This window comes from Rhinopithecus bieti, unplaced genomic scaffold (genome assembly GCF_001698545.2).
Source record: "Rhinopithecus bieti isolate Rb0 unplaced genomic scaffold, ASM169854v2 scaffold_18624, whole genome shotgun sequence".
Lineage (NCBI taxonomy): Eukaryota > Metazoa > Chordata > Mammalia > Primates > Cercopithecidae > Rhinopithecus > Rhinopithecus bieti.
In genome coordinates, this window is record NW_016809607.1 from 2,807,873 (window position 1) to 2,823,379 (window position 15,507).

The window sequence follows — 15,507 nt, forward strand, 5'->3', positions numbered from 1 at the left end:
AAGGAAGGAAGGAAGGAAGGAAGGAAGGAAGGAAGGAAGGAAGGAAGGAAGGAAGGAAGGAAGGAAGGAAAAGAAAGAAAGAGAAAATCACAGCAGGGTATTCAGAGTGAGCATGAGTCTGATCCTTGAAGGGGCACCCAAGTACACCAGGAGTTTATTAACTGTCATCTTGCAGCCCCTCTGCAAATCTTGTAAACAGGGATAAACCCAGTCCTGCTGATAACTCCCCTTAACATGTGAGCTCTCTAAGCCTAGGGGCTATTGGTTCTCTCACTATCTGCTTCCAACTCCTGCCTCCAGATCATTGCTGGAAGGGCAGGTCAACTCCCAACACATACCACCACCACCACACATACCACACTGACATCACCACGTTCCTTTATCTCATTACATATTACATGTGTTTAAACAATGTTTACATTTTAATCTTGCCCATTGAATCTGTAAGCTCTCTGGGGTGAGGATGGTATCCTCAGGACTTAACATGTCTCATCATTCTCCTGCTTCTTTCTCCATCTACCCCATCACCTTGGTAGGAATCATTCATCCATTCACTCATGCACTCACTCAATATCTGCTAAGGACTTCTAGGTGGCCAAGGCAATCTGGTTACCAAGGGCAACATCTTCTGCCCTCATGAACCTTACCTTTACTGCCCCAAAATTTCTTCCTTTTACCATGTCATTGTTGCTAGGTCTAATTTCACCTTCCTCATTTATGCCACTTTTTCTCATTGTTTCTTCTTATTGGTCTTTTCTTATTCAATAACTCCTGCCACCTTACTTAGAAAACTAATGTGACTAAATCTAGCCATCCATTTACTTATTTTTGTGAGATGTGTCATCTTTAAATTCTCAGTATCAGGAATGCATTCTAAATGCCATGTATCAGTGTGTATTATGATGTTATGATAGTAAACATCAATAAAATATTATACCTAAGATATATACCCACTTAAGTAAACTAACAAAAAAGGTATACAATCCTATATCTGATTCCATGTACCTACTTTATCTACCATAAATATCTATTTTATACTGTTGTGCTCCAAAGCAAGGTGAAAGCCAAAGAAGTTCTCTATTAAATAAACTGCATTAGAAACAACCACTTTTGCCTATCTCTACTGTTAGTTCCCTTCCATCTCTTCACCCTTTTGCACTGTCTCCTAAAATGTTCCCTTTCTCTGTGCTCCTTTACCATGCATATTCACTCAGCAAGATTGTGTGTCCTTTATAGCAGACTTCACTATAACCTATTTGAAAAAAAGCACGCTGGTTCCTCCTGAGATCCAGTTTAGAAAAATAGGATAGTGACAAATGAATTTGGGAGTATAAGGAAGTTAATTAATGGGGAATAGTGTGAACAGAATGTGATTTCATAAAGCAATCATGGAGAAACCCTGTTTGGGTAAAGGGATGGATGGGCAGAAGCCAACAGTCCCTGGACACCACTGTCTGCCCCTTGCCTCAGTCATATGCCAAGAGAATAAAAGGGCAGAAATTGTGGCCTTGAGGCCCTATGATCAACGACATCTTATAATTCCTCTCTAACAGGTTAGCTTTGCCTGCCCAACTAGACCCTAGTCTCTTAAGAGTTCACCTGTATTACTTTACTGCACATCATAGTACTTAACTAAATGCAAGAGTTAGTAAAAACCAAACTACAGAGGCTTCACCCCACTGAGTAAAATGTTTTCTAAAATGTGAATCTGAGATTCATTTATGAAAACCATCTAAAAAGATTATAAAGGTCTACTCTAATAATCTCCTAAAATTTCAACAGAAGAGGAAGAATAATCTCAAATTTATCCATGGACAGGAAATACAAATGCACCTATCTAATATAAGACTTTCTATGAAGATAACCTGAATTTTCTGGCAATATGCATTAAAATTTTGTTTTAGTGGTCCAGGATTACATGTTTGGGTGTTACATATAAAACATGAAATGAAGGAATATCTATACTAATAGTGATCAAAGTGCCATGTATAAAGGGATAACTATGCTTAAGAAATTATTGACCCTTCTGATATCTGTGACTTAAAAAGTCAGTCTTTCAGCATATAGTCACTAGTATATTTTTGAGACCAGAGAAAACCTTTGCAAAAGAAGAGTTTCTACCTTCACCAAAAGGAAGCCAGATTGCTGGCAATGAAAATTAAGAGATTTCTGTGGGATTATTTAAGGTAACAGATGTAGAATAAAATCTGCAAGTGTTACAATATATCAGTAGCAAGTGATTAAATACTTTCAGATTTCAGAAGCATACAGTCTTCTGTATGCACTATTATTACTGAATTATATAGTGTATTGGTTATTACTGACTAGGGAAAAGGCAAGAGGAGGGCAGGATGATACAATAAAACAGGATGGCACGCACTGTCTGTAATAAATGTAACTATAAACATGCCAGTGAGAAGTTTAAAAGGAAACTCTGGAATGAGGAGGCAATTTATTCATGATTGACATGACTAAACCATGACAAGATAACCTCCAACTGGTGTTAATGTAGCTATAACTAGTTTTATTAAAATAGACAGAAAATATTGTAGCAATGTCTAGCAGACAAAGTCTTTGAAATAAATTTATAAACTCAGTATTTCTAATTCAACAGAACTCTGAAAAATACATTGCTATTTTCATAAGCATAACAAATGTCATAACAATAAAATACAACTGTCATAATGGTAAGATTGCCACCATATAGCAGCACAGTAGCTATGGGCAGAATCTTTGGAAATTAACTGTAATATTTCTTACAATTTTTCCAAAACCATTCAAAACAATTTTATTTTGACCTCTCCTGTCCCCAGTAATACCTTGAGGTACAAAGGTAACTGAGTCGTTCATTAAGTGGTCATAATATAATCAAGTCTAACATCATTCCTAAGGGTATCTCATACCAGAAAGGGACCTAAAGTTTCATCTATTAATGGAGACAAACTGAATGATGGTTGACAGAGCAGTAGCACCATCATCTTGGACAAACACCACCACTTTAAGTTCCAGCTCCCTTTCTAGCCTCATGCATTTCAAGGAAATCACTTCTCTTCTAACTACAAGCAGACAGAAAGAACAGACAGTAAAATAAGATAAGACAGCTCGGGCACAGAGGGAGGTGGTGGGGAAGTCTCTTGGGTAACTGCCAAACTTTACCCTCATACAATGGGCCCCAGTAAAACGGTGGGCCTTAATAAGCACATTCCTTTTCCTTCAGGTTTACTAACACAAGGAAGCTAAAAGCCAACTCCGGAGGATGCCTGCAGCTGCATGAAGATGTATGGGAACAGACACACAACGCTCCCTCCCAGATAAGCACAACAAAGAGACACAGAAGCAGTCCCAGCCTCTAATAAACTCTCCCACCCTGAACCCTTAAAAACTCTTAGTCTGTAAGAGAGTGTGGCTCTGACCTAACTCAGCCAGAAGTCCCTCTCAGGTTCATTTTCTGAAATAAACCTGTCCTTGTTGACTGGCGAGCCACCCTGCATGTTTCTCTCCTCTTTCTTTAATTCTTACAGTGGTAGCAAATTACAATTTGTGCATGTCTTGAATATTTGTATAAGGGTGCCTAAATAATTCCAAAAAGCAGTATTACTGCCATTTGTTAGATATCTGTTAGAAATCTAGATATGCCTGATACATACTAGTCAGAGCAAAAAGCCTAATGAATAATAGTGATAGAATCATTAAATCACCATTTATGTAAGTAGCTAAAGAGACACAAGACATTACCCTATGAGTCCAATTTTGCTTTTGCTCTGGAAACTGCCTCTTGAAAATTATAATGTGAATTTCCATGCCAAAAATATGTAAATATGTAAATAACAAAAAAGACTGTCACCTTATGTTTGAAAAAATGGACAGAAATATTTAAAATTAAATACAATTCAAAGTTTTATCATTCAGTCACTAAAAAAGGAATTTATTTTGCAGCTATTAATACAAAAAGGAGAATCTAATATGTGTGTCAATAACTACTAAAAGTAAGTTTTAAAAGTATAATTTCCAACTAAATCCATAATGAATGATCAGAATATATTTATGACAAGAAAAGTTCTACAAGCAACAAAGGATAAAACATTTTATCCATTCTTCCTCTACAGTCCCTTTTATTTCAGGAGAGAACTTTAGTTTAGATCTTCATAGACTCACGTCAGACTATTAAAATTAGTCCCCTAAATAGTTTTCCTTGCTTCAATCACATTAATCCTCTCATTTCCTGTTCAAAACCTTTACTAGTTCTCCAAAAACAAACTCTAAACTCTTTGGCCTAGCATATAGTTGGTACCAGTCTATATTTCCAAACATATCACTTCTTCTTTGTTCTCATTAAAAGACACCAATCCTCCTCCACTCCACCCCTAGACCCAATCACATTAACAATTTATTCCTGCATTTCCTCATAATCCTAGGCTTCCTGAAGTCCCCTCTCCTTTCCCTTATGCCCATATGCCTGAGTTCTACCCTTGATGCCAGGTCTCCCACAACACCTTCCTCAGCCAAGCTAGAGTCCATATTGTTCATACCACCTGCAATGTCCTTTGTATATACCATCTCCTAGACAATACTTATTCTAGTATATAATTTATGACTTCATCTGTACTGCAAAACTTAAGGATATTTCTTTTACCATTTCTTTATAGTTTAGCACTTTTTAATCCAACCCCTAACTCCCAACTATCATGATGACCAGAGAAGTATCTTTTTAATGCAGGTATTCAGCTAGCATCTGCTAAGTCAAAGACATGTAATAGCAATGATGCATGAAAATTAAAAGTGAATTATTCCTTAACAATATACAAACAATTTGGACCAGATAAGAGTTTTGAGGAGCTAATTTTTTAAAATTCTGAGAATTTAAAATCCAAGATGGAGGACTTCTAAGTTGCTTCTTCCAACAGAAACGGTGATGAGTTTGCCCTGGACACCATACTTTTCCAGTGTGCCCCAGAGGAAACTCTCAGCCTATGACAATTCACTGTAAATGCCTGCTTTCTCATCTGTCTATACCAGCAAGGATAGCATGTTCCAATTCTGATCTCTAGGTTATCAACAACCCACGCAGGAGGAACTCAGTCAATGATTGATTTAGTACCATGATTATCTAAACACAATTAAAGAATAACCTTAACTAGGCACATAAATGTTAAGTAAACTTAATTTATGACTGTGCAATTTCAAGTGAGACATATGGTTGAAATTCTAAAGACTAGTTTATATAAGTATTAACCACAATAACAAATACACAAACTTTAAGATAAATCCTATGTGGACATACGTGTGTGCATGTGCATTTCATAGAACATTTCTAGAAGAAAGAACAATTTTGGAGAGAAAAAATGAAAAATGGGCACTTTGGGAGGCCGAGGCAGGAGGATGGCTTGAAGCCAGGAGTTCAAGACCAGCCTGGGCAACAAAGTGAGCCTCCCATGTCTACAAAAAATATTTAAAAATTTTAAAGTTAATGGGGCACATTGTTGTGTGCCTGTAGTACCAGCTACTTAGAAAGCTGGTACTACAGGGAAATATTGCTTGAGTTTAGGAGTTCGAGGCTGCAGTGAGCTAGGATCTTGCCACTGCACTCCAGCCTGGGCAAAAGTCTGAGACCCTGTCTCCAAAAATAAATAAATAAACAAGAAAATTTTAGACTTTCTACTCATCTGTGTTCCTTTTCTTTAAATCATAGAACAGATATAACTTTCCAGTTAACTCCTTTCCGCCTACCCTCACCCCAGGGAAAGGGTAATCTAATGGTAGTTAAAACATTTAGTATCCTGTTAGAGTGAACTAATAGAAATGTTAGATGTTAAGAGCTGAGCATGAAAGAAAACATAGACTAGACAGTGAGGATTTGGGGGTCCAATAGGGAGATTTTATTTTTGTGGCTTAATTTCTACGTAACAATGGACAAACTCCTTCTACTTAGTACCTCCTAATTTAAATTCTTCTTTCATCTATGTGTCCAACACATCTACGTATTAAAGGTGAGAACTACCCAACGCCATAATCCATCTTTTCAAGCAGTAAAAAGAAACCATAAAACTCTCTTCCCAAGGTACAAGAGAGCAATAAGAAAAGCTTCTCATTAGATGTTCCATAAAAATAAGCAGCTCCTGGCCGAGTATGGTGGCTCACCTCTGTAATCCCAGCACTTTGGGAGGCCTAGGTGAGTAGATTGCCTGAGATCGGGAGTTCGAGACCAGCCTGGCCAGCATGGTGAAACCCCGTCTCTACTAAAAATACAAAAATTAGCCTGGCGTGGTAGCGGGTGCCTGTAATCCCAGCCACTTGGGAAGCTGAGGCAGAAGAATCGCTTGAACCCAGGAGGTGGAGGTTGCAGTGAGCCAAGATCGCACCACTGCACTCCAATCTGGGCAACGGAGCAAGACTCCATCTCACAAAAAAAAAAAAAAAAAAAAAAAAAAAAAAAAAAAAAAAAAAAAAAAAAAAAAACAAAAAAAAAAAAAAGGCAGCTTCTTCTCTGCAGTGACTTTGACTAAAGTGTATATTTTATAAATTAAGTGCCCAGTACTTATAATGGAAGTTGTACACTGAAAAACATCTGGGCATCACACATCTACTCTCCTTTCTTTTGCCAGAGTAAGGAAACTTGATCTTCTGTGGAAGACTCCAAACCATGTGACATAAGTCTCTTAGAGGCAGAGACCATGTTGTGTTCATCTTCATACACCAAGCCACTAAAATAATCTAGCAAATAGCAGCCTCTTAGTGACTACTGGTTCAGTGACCAACATTTTCTCAAATAGTATACACTTATAGATATCAACAGAATAACATAACTCTGACAAATAAGAAAACAATAGTTTCTATACCTACTGGATTGTCATTTTTACTTACAAAATATATGTTAAAATAAATGATGAATGAATCAGAAACGGTGATGAATAAGTGACTCAGAAACCAGTTTGGTTTTGTTTTTGTTTTTTTGAGACGGAGTCTCACCATCACCCATCCTGGAGTGCAATGGAGCGATCTTGGCTCACTGCAACCTCTGTCACCCAGATTCAAGCCATTCTCCAATCTCAGCCTCCGGAGTAGCTGGGACTACAGGCACATGCCACCACGCCTGGTTAATTTTTGTATTTTTAGCAGAGTCGGGGTTTCACCATGTTGGCTAGGCTGGTCTTGAACTCCTGACCTCAAGTGATCCCCCACCTCAACCTCCCAAAGTGCTGGGATTATAGGTATAAGCCACCATGCCCAGCCTCCAGTTTGGTTTTATACTAGCCCAGGAAGCATTTCCCGAGCTACTCTAGTGAACTGCAGGAGGTTTGACATGATGCTATTAAAAGAGAAGGATGGAGGTGAGGTGGCCACAGGATATTGGGAATGGGTAATTCTCAGTCCTGTTCTACTTCCTTCAGGCCAGGAGAGCTGTTTACACACCTTGACATAATCTAGTCTCTATGCCTGTGACTGAACAGAAAAAATAATTTTTTTTTCTTCCAAGAACCAAGAATCCTATTTGTACTTTGCAATGTTTCTGGAATACCTCTCAGGGTCTCATCTTCTCTCCACCTTGCAAAGATAAGAAGAATTTGCTTTTCCTACCATTCCGGCCATCTGGAAGACCCTCTTTATTTCATTCCTTCTAGTAAATAGCCAGTCTGTGTTCAAATTGCATGGGAACATGCATCCTTGTTCCTTTGCCTTCCCCTTTTAATTTTCTTCTTCTTTAGTTCCTGTCCCAAGATTCATTTTTCTACATCGAGCTCTTGTTTCCTGTATTTTATTTTGCTGGCTACATCATTCTGGTCACTCACTGGGTGGGAGGGAAATTCAGGATCAATCTCCTCAAAATCACAAAGAAGTTATAGTTCTGACAACAACCAGACTCTCGTGACCTTTATATTAATGCAGTAAACCACAAATTTTCAAATTTTCAAATTTTTACTAGCAGTTATTTTAAAAGGAGGCAGATAGTTTAGAGAACCTTCTAGATTTACAGAAGTTTTAGTTATTAACACTAGATAATTCATTCCAAACAGTTTTAATACTTTCTCAACTTCAAGTTCAAAACATATCACCAAAAGAAAGTTGCAAAACAGCAATGCACTTACCTGAGGGTATGGAGAAGTCCTGGATTTTGACTTTGAGCTGGAGAGCCGGGATTTGGCCCCCTTTCTGTTGTCAGTCATGGTGGGGGTGGAGCTGCTGGTATAGGAGAAGGCTCGTTTGGAGACTGAGATCTGATCCAGGGAGAGCTGCAGCCCTTTGTATTCTGTGTCTCTGCAGGGTGGAAGGACAAAGCCCTTAATCAGCCACCATAGGAAATGGATTCATGCATACTCTCATCAGGAATGATAGTAATCCATATTTGAAAAGAAAGCAAGCAAAAGTTAGCCCTATAACTAACTTCCACAAGCACCTGGATTATTCTAGCAAGGCCTAATATTTAACTAGTGTGCTGATAATAATGTATTTCTCATTATTTTTATTAGTTAAGTGGAAAATAAGCACATAATTCATATTTTCTGAACTTCCGTGAGCTCTTTGATGAGATATGAATTAAACAACCTACTCTACAGGTTTCTTATGTGGGGTGGTCATCTGATGCTACCAGATTATTGGTAGCATGCCTACCACTAATATAAGGAGAATGTCAACTGTCAGCCGTTCTAAGATCAATCATTCTGGTAAACATTCAAAGCATTCTTAAAGTTAGCTAACTAGTTTAAGCAGGAGTATAAATAGTTAAACATTCCTCTCAACAGGCTAATTCAGTTACTTTAGGTACATTATACCACCGTTTTTTCCATTCCTTCCTTTATTCAATAAATATTTATTGAGTTCCTAATATACACCAGACTTTGTGCTACATAAGGATGTAAGAATAAATAAGATACCTATAAACCCTGCCCTTGTGTGGTTTATAATATATTGGGGAGAAGAGACAGTAAACAAATAAACATACATAATAACTGCAGACTGTGGTATGGAGCTTATCTTAGGAAGCTCATTACAAAGGTATACTTGAGATATCTAGGGCCTGAAGATGACAGCCTTGGCCTGCCCATAGATACAACCTCTGCTGGCTTCTAGACAGCAGTGAATCTCATTGGACTCCTCAGTTTTCATAAGAGGACATTAACCCTTTTCACTGACAGCCAAAATAAAATGTTTTAGAGAGTCTTCTTTACGAAGACTCATGGGAGAATTTTCTCTCAGGTTCCAGAACTCACTGAACTGCCCCTGGGTAGTTTATTTATTTTGATCTCATGAAACTGTGAATCATATAGTTCATCAAGTTTCCCTCTTTGCACTAAAAGTCAAAAGTCTCCAAGCCCTGAGTCTGATTTGTAATCACTTCTAGCAAGTGTACAAAGTCCTCATGCCATGCATTTTGTGCAACACACTCCACTGGCTTCTCTTATTTTTCTTATTTTTCACTTTCTCTGATTCTCTAATGGGTTTGCCTTTTAGAATTTTTTACATGCATTTTTAATTGTCTTTGGATTGAGAAGCATATAAAACCTGATAATTTTTTTTTTTTTTTTTTTAAGACAGAGTCTTACTCTGTCACCCAGGCTGGAGTGTAGTGGCGCAATCACAGTTCACTGCAGACTCCACCTCTTGGGTTCAAGCGATTTTCTTGCCTCAGCCTCCCGAGTAGCTGGGATTACAGGCAGCCACCACAATGCCTGGCTAATTTTTGTATTTTTAGTAGAGACAAGGTTTTGCCATGTTGGCCAGGCTGGTCTGGAACTTCTGACCACCCACCTTGGCCTCCCAAAGTGCTGGGATCACAGGCATAGGCCACTGCACTCAGCCTAAAACCCAATAAATTATAAAATCATATATGTAAAAGTGACCAGCACATTCCATGGATCAGTAAATATTCAGTTATCTTCTTTTCTTTGTCCCTATTGGTTCTTCTATAGCAAGATCAGGCAAAAGCAAAAGTATAATTCAGTACTTGAAAATTGCTAATAGAGTAGATTTAAAGTATCTTCACCACACAAACACACACACACACACACACACACACACACACAGACATAATGATGAGTATGTGAGGTAATGCACATGTTAAATAGTTTGATTTAGATTTTCCACAATGGATACGTACATCAAAGCATCATGTTGTACACCACAGATATACATTTTTTACTTGTCAATTTAAAATGGATAAAATATAATTCAGACAAGGAGTCTCTTAAGTGAGTAAGAAGAGAAACCAGCTAAAACAGTTCCAACAATATCACTGCCACAAAACACAGGAAAATGATGTATATCAGCAAATTACAATGGCTTCCTATCAAATAATCTATCCACTCAATGCAAGCTTTCTTTAAAAAAAAAATGTTCTTCTACATAAACAGTAAAAATTTAGAAAGTGAACCTGCAATTTGTCTTTCAGGCCTGGGAAGTCCTATCCCATCACTGGTCTGCTTTTCAGCTCTAATCAACTCCTTTTAAGGACCATGTAGACTCTGAGCACTCTGTCAGAAATGGAGTATCTTTCAAAATGCTGCTCCCACTTGTTTTTTTGAAAATATTTCAAAATTTTCCTTCATCTACCCCTTACTTCATTCAAACAGTTGTCCCCGAATTGACTTTAACTCTCTTGGTTCTTCTTAACCTATAAAACTCTTCTTAACTCCCACTTGCCTCTATGAAGCCCTTCGTGACTGCTAAAGCTATTTATTCAATCCATATTTACTGAGTGTCTTTTCTGTATGGGGCCCTGTTCTGGGGACAGGGAGACATCAATGAACACAAGGACTAAGTTCCTACCCCTCATGAAGAAGGTACCAGGGCCAGTTCCCGAGTATTGTGGGGAAGGAAGCAAGAACTATGCTTTTCCACCTCTAGCCTTACTTTTCAAGTGATTATGTCTTGTCTTTCTCAGTGGATTCTAAGTCCCTAGAGGAAAAGAGTTAAGAGATATTTTATTATATTCCAATGACCATTTGCACAGTATTTCACATAGAAGGAAGAGGAAGATGACAACAAGGATGAAACTAAGAAAGATTGTTTTCCCCAGTGAGCACTAACAACTTGCAACCCAATATCCTTTCTGCATGAGAAAAAACTCAGATGGTCTATGAGTCCTCTGACCTACCTGCCATTAGACATCAGTGAGCCAAGTTAACTGGACTCTAACAGGAGGTAGAGCCTCCACCCTTGGGCATTTCCTGTGTCAAATGCACTTCCGTTCATTGGACAATAGTCCAGTAGACATTTAGTTTCTGCTGGACAGGATCTAGACAGACAATAAGAATTGTGCACCCATGAAAGTTTGGCCAAATAACTTGGTAAACCCATTCCTAATGCTGCATCTCAGCCCAGGGGTTTTATGGCTATAAGCAGGGAATAAGCAAGGATTTATTTTCTCTTGCACACTTTCAGACCCCGCCCCACCCAGGGTATGCATCTCACTGTTGAAAAGTCTTACCAAAATTTTTGCATGGCTTCTAATAACAGAAATACTTCAAATTAAATAGGTTTAAATAACATTTAAAACCAAGACATAGTTTAAAATTTCACATATTCACATGAAAACTCTAAAAAAAAAGAAGAGTTAAACAACTGCTCTTGATAAATTAATACAAATATTAATGCTTTGGTACACATCAAAAATACAAAAATAATCCACCAAAATGTAATGGAAGACCATGATGGCAGGTTGATCAGTGGTTTAAGCTAACCTCTGCCTCTATGTATAGGCCTCAATTTCTTTTTTGTAACTCATATGGATTTGGTGAATTTTTTTATTTTGTTCTGTTTTGTTTTGTTTGAGACAGGGTCTTGCTCTCTCACCCAAGTTGGAGTGCAGTGGTGCAATCTTGGCTAACTGCAGCCTCAACCTCCCTGGCTCAAGGGATCCTCCCACCTCAGCCTCCCAAGTAGCTGGGACTATAGGCATGCACCACCATGCTCAACTGATTTTTTTATTTTTTTATTTTTGGTAAACACGAGACCTCTCTGTGTTGCCCAGGTTGGTCTCATACTCCCAGGCTCAAGTGATCCTACTTGCCTTGGCCTCCCAAAGTACTGGGATTACAGGTGTGAGCCACCATGACTAGCCTTGGATTTGGTGAAGTTTAGATGAAATATTCTATGAAAAACTCATAGCACAGTGCCTAGAACATAGTAAATACTCAATAAATAGCATTATATCTTACCTTCCAAACTGTGTGACAAGTTTTGGCACCTGCTATCCCCAGAACAATAGTTTCACTTTGGTAATGATTACAATAAATTTCATTATAAAAACCTTTTGCTGTGTTTCATTCCTTTCTATCCCTGATATGGTTTAGCTGTGTCCCCACCCAAATCTCAACTTGAATTGCATATCAGGGACCCAGGGGGAAGTAATTGAATCATGGGGGCCAGTCTTTCCCATGCTCTTCTTGTGATAGTGAATAAGTCTCACAAGATCTGATGGGTTGATCAGGGGTTTCTGCTTTTGCTTTTTCCTCATTTTCTCTTGCCACTGCCATGCAAGAAGTTCCTTTTACCTCCCACCATGATTCTGAGGCCTCCCCAGGCATGTGGAACTGTAAGTCCAATTAAACCTCTTTTTTTTTCCCAGTCTTGGGCATGTCTTTATCAGCAGTGTGAAAACAGACTAATACAATCCTAGACCATTTTAATTTACTCTGTTACTTTTTAGCCTCTAAAATCTATTGCAGTATGGCCAGAATACTTTTTAAGGTAAATTCTTTATTGCTAAGTCAGCAAATGGGGACCTTATGGCAACACAGTCACTCCGAGAGGAATTTGGCCTTCCTGCCTCTCTGTTCAAAACTCCAACAGCTCAAAAGATGTGCTAGGATGGAAAGCACAATAAAAAATACCCACTTAAAGCCATTTCAAGTACGGTTGATGTGCTGCCAAGAGCAGCTCTGAATGGCAGATTCACTAAGAACAAAGCATTTGTTTTACTTTTAGAATTCTATTAAATTGAGCGTTTCACTTGTATAGCTTAAAGGGCTAAATGCTGATGGAAATCACATTATGAGCTCCATTTTCTTCCTCCTAACCCAGACACAAATTGTCTGGCCCTACCCTCTTCCTTTCATTTCATAAGGCACTTTCTGGTATCGCATATGTCCTCAAAGTTACATGCATGCTCAGTAGAATCATACATTTAATGCTTCCTCATGGTGTGGAAAAAAGTAAAATACTCAGCTGCACAGAACTTAGACTCTTAAATCAGTGTGGTAAGAAATTTGACTTATCCAATTTTCTAAATGAAGGACAGCACTTCTCTCCTAAAGTTTTCTTGAAAAGTGCCACACAGACCTGTTTGGGGCTCCATGAGGTAACTTTCTCAAGGGCAGTATATGCTGTTCTCTCAGACATGATTGGCATATGGAAAGGAACTGTGGCACATGCATTTGACATATCCTTCAAAAGGCTACTGAGGAAAATTTACACTTTTTTCTCCCTTCAATGATTTCTAGAGAGCTCCAGACATCTTCAGGTGCCTCAGCTCTGAAAGCAATCTGAAATGGGAAATTTGCAATCACTAGGACTTGCAGCTTGTCAATCTCACCCATATTTGCACAGACCAAAGTAATCCTCTTATTCCATTACAGGCAGTCAGAAATCATTCAATTTGCAGAATTAACCATCTGAGTCTACTTTAAACTTTATAATAGTCATGTACATATTTGAAATAACTCAAATTCCAATAGAGAAAATGGGGCCATTTTTGTATCTTTGGGCTTCCTCAGCCTTCCCTTAAGCAATGCACCGTGACCACTCACGAGGCAAATGCCAACATGCCATATGGGAAGCTCAGCGTGACACCCTTGGAAAGCCAATAGAAGGTGTCTTTGCCACAAAAAGGCATTGTCAATTTTAGAGAAATGCATTCACATTATTTCTATCATTTCAACTGGGAGAATAGCCTCCATAATACCAGTAGCCAAACTAATTTATAAAGAAATTTGGAGCTATTTACAATTTCAAGTGAGTTTGAATGAGTGTATAGAGAAAGCAATCAACAGTATTTCATCAGTTCTTGTTGATTCAAGATTATTTGCAATAACTTTCCTCTTCCACCCCACCATATTCCACTTTCATTTTAGACAACGTTATTTTTGCTTCTGTCACGTCAATTTGGAGTTGGCTGGCCAATCTGGAGCTTCTTTGTTGGCTTTATGTTATGTGGCAATTCTTAAAAGAGGTTGCCAGATTTCCCGATTGAGCTTTTTTTAAACAGCTGAAGGTGATCAAATTACCAAGGAAAACGTGGAAACAAAGACATACAATTGATTTGGCTCCAAAGGCGCTGATTGAAATAAGCAGAGGATTGCATTAAACCGTGATCGGATTAGGTGGGAATGACTGTGCCTTACACTAAACTTTTTAATTGGATTCTAGAGTCACTGTTACACGAAGTGCGTGACCTTCTTTATATTCTGGCAGAGTTACCGCCTGGCCACTGGGTAAACCTTTGCAGCAGAGAGACCTACTTTATGTTTCATTTTCAAGCTCCCATGGAGCCCAGCAGAGAGAGCTGACAAGAAGGAATACTGCGAGGGGCTCACAGACTAAGACAATCTGCTGGGAAATTAGGCTAAGGCACCCTTGGAAATTGTAATAGTCTCATACTAATAAGTGAATTTATGTTTGCTCCTTGTAGTTTTCTCCATTTGATCTGGTGATTTTAATAGTTTTCCCAAAGTCTTTGGTTTTACATAAACATACATTGCCTCTGCCTAGAAACCATCTTTCTTCTCCACTTTGAAGGTTTCATCCAACATGCGATGGAGTGGATGGCATCATAAGGGTAAGGAATGGTTCAGACACAAAGTTTGCTATCACATTGTAATCTCAAGACGGAAAGACATGAGTGTAATCAACAGGCAAACAATAACAACCAAAAAGTAAGGCAAAAAAAATTGTGAAATGTTGATAAGATGTGGCAAAGTCAACCAGCCTCGTAACAGAGATTGTTTAATACCTTCATACCAACCCATGGAACAAGTGGAAATATAGCTAAATCCAGACCTGCCATCACACTACATCTAAATTTGTTCCCTCACCCCTCCAGGCCACGGCGATTTCTCCCAGCTCCTTCCTCTGAGTTCCTACACCATTCACTGCCTCAACCACTCATCTGGCATTTCTAATGTTCTGTCTTACAGTGTGGTGGCTTCATATCTTGATAACCTCCTTCTAAATTCCTTCTTTTTTTTTTTTTTTTTTTTTTGGAGACGGAGTCTTGCTCTGTCGCCCGGGCTGGAGTGCAGTGGCCGGATCTCAGCTCACTGCAAGCTCCGCCTCCCGGGTTTACGCCATTCTCCCGCCTCAGCCTCCCGAGTAGCTGGGACTACAGGCGTCTGCCACCTCGCCCGGCTAGTTTTTTGTATTTTTTAGTAGAGACGGGGTTTCACCGTGTTAGCCAGGATGGTCTTGATCTCCTGACCTCGTGATCCGCCCGTCTCGGCCTCCCAAAGTGCTGGGATTACAGGCTTGAGCCACCGCGCCCGGCCTAAATTCCTTCTTAAAACAGCCTTTATTTAC

The 15,507-nt window shown here is 38.8% G+C and overlaps 1 protein-coding gene across 3 annotated transcripts in view; it reads right to left on the minus strand.

Moving 5' to 3' along the window:
- The window catches only part of SIM1 (SIM bHLH transcription factor 1), a 78,435-nt gene that overhangs the window by 25,217 nt on the left and 37,711 nt on the right, over positions 1-15,507 (minus strand). For all 3 annotated transcript variants that reach the window (XM_017889810.1, XM_017889811.1, XM_017889812.1), the window contains one exon: positions 8,085-8,253. In XM_017889810.1, the coding sequence (XP_017745299.1) occupies positions 8,085-8,253 (169 nt within the window). The remainder of the gene's footprint in view (positions 1-8,084; positions 8,254-15,507) is intronic.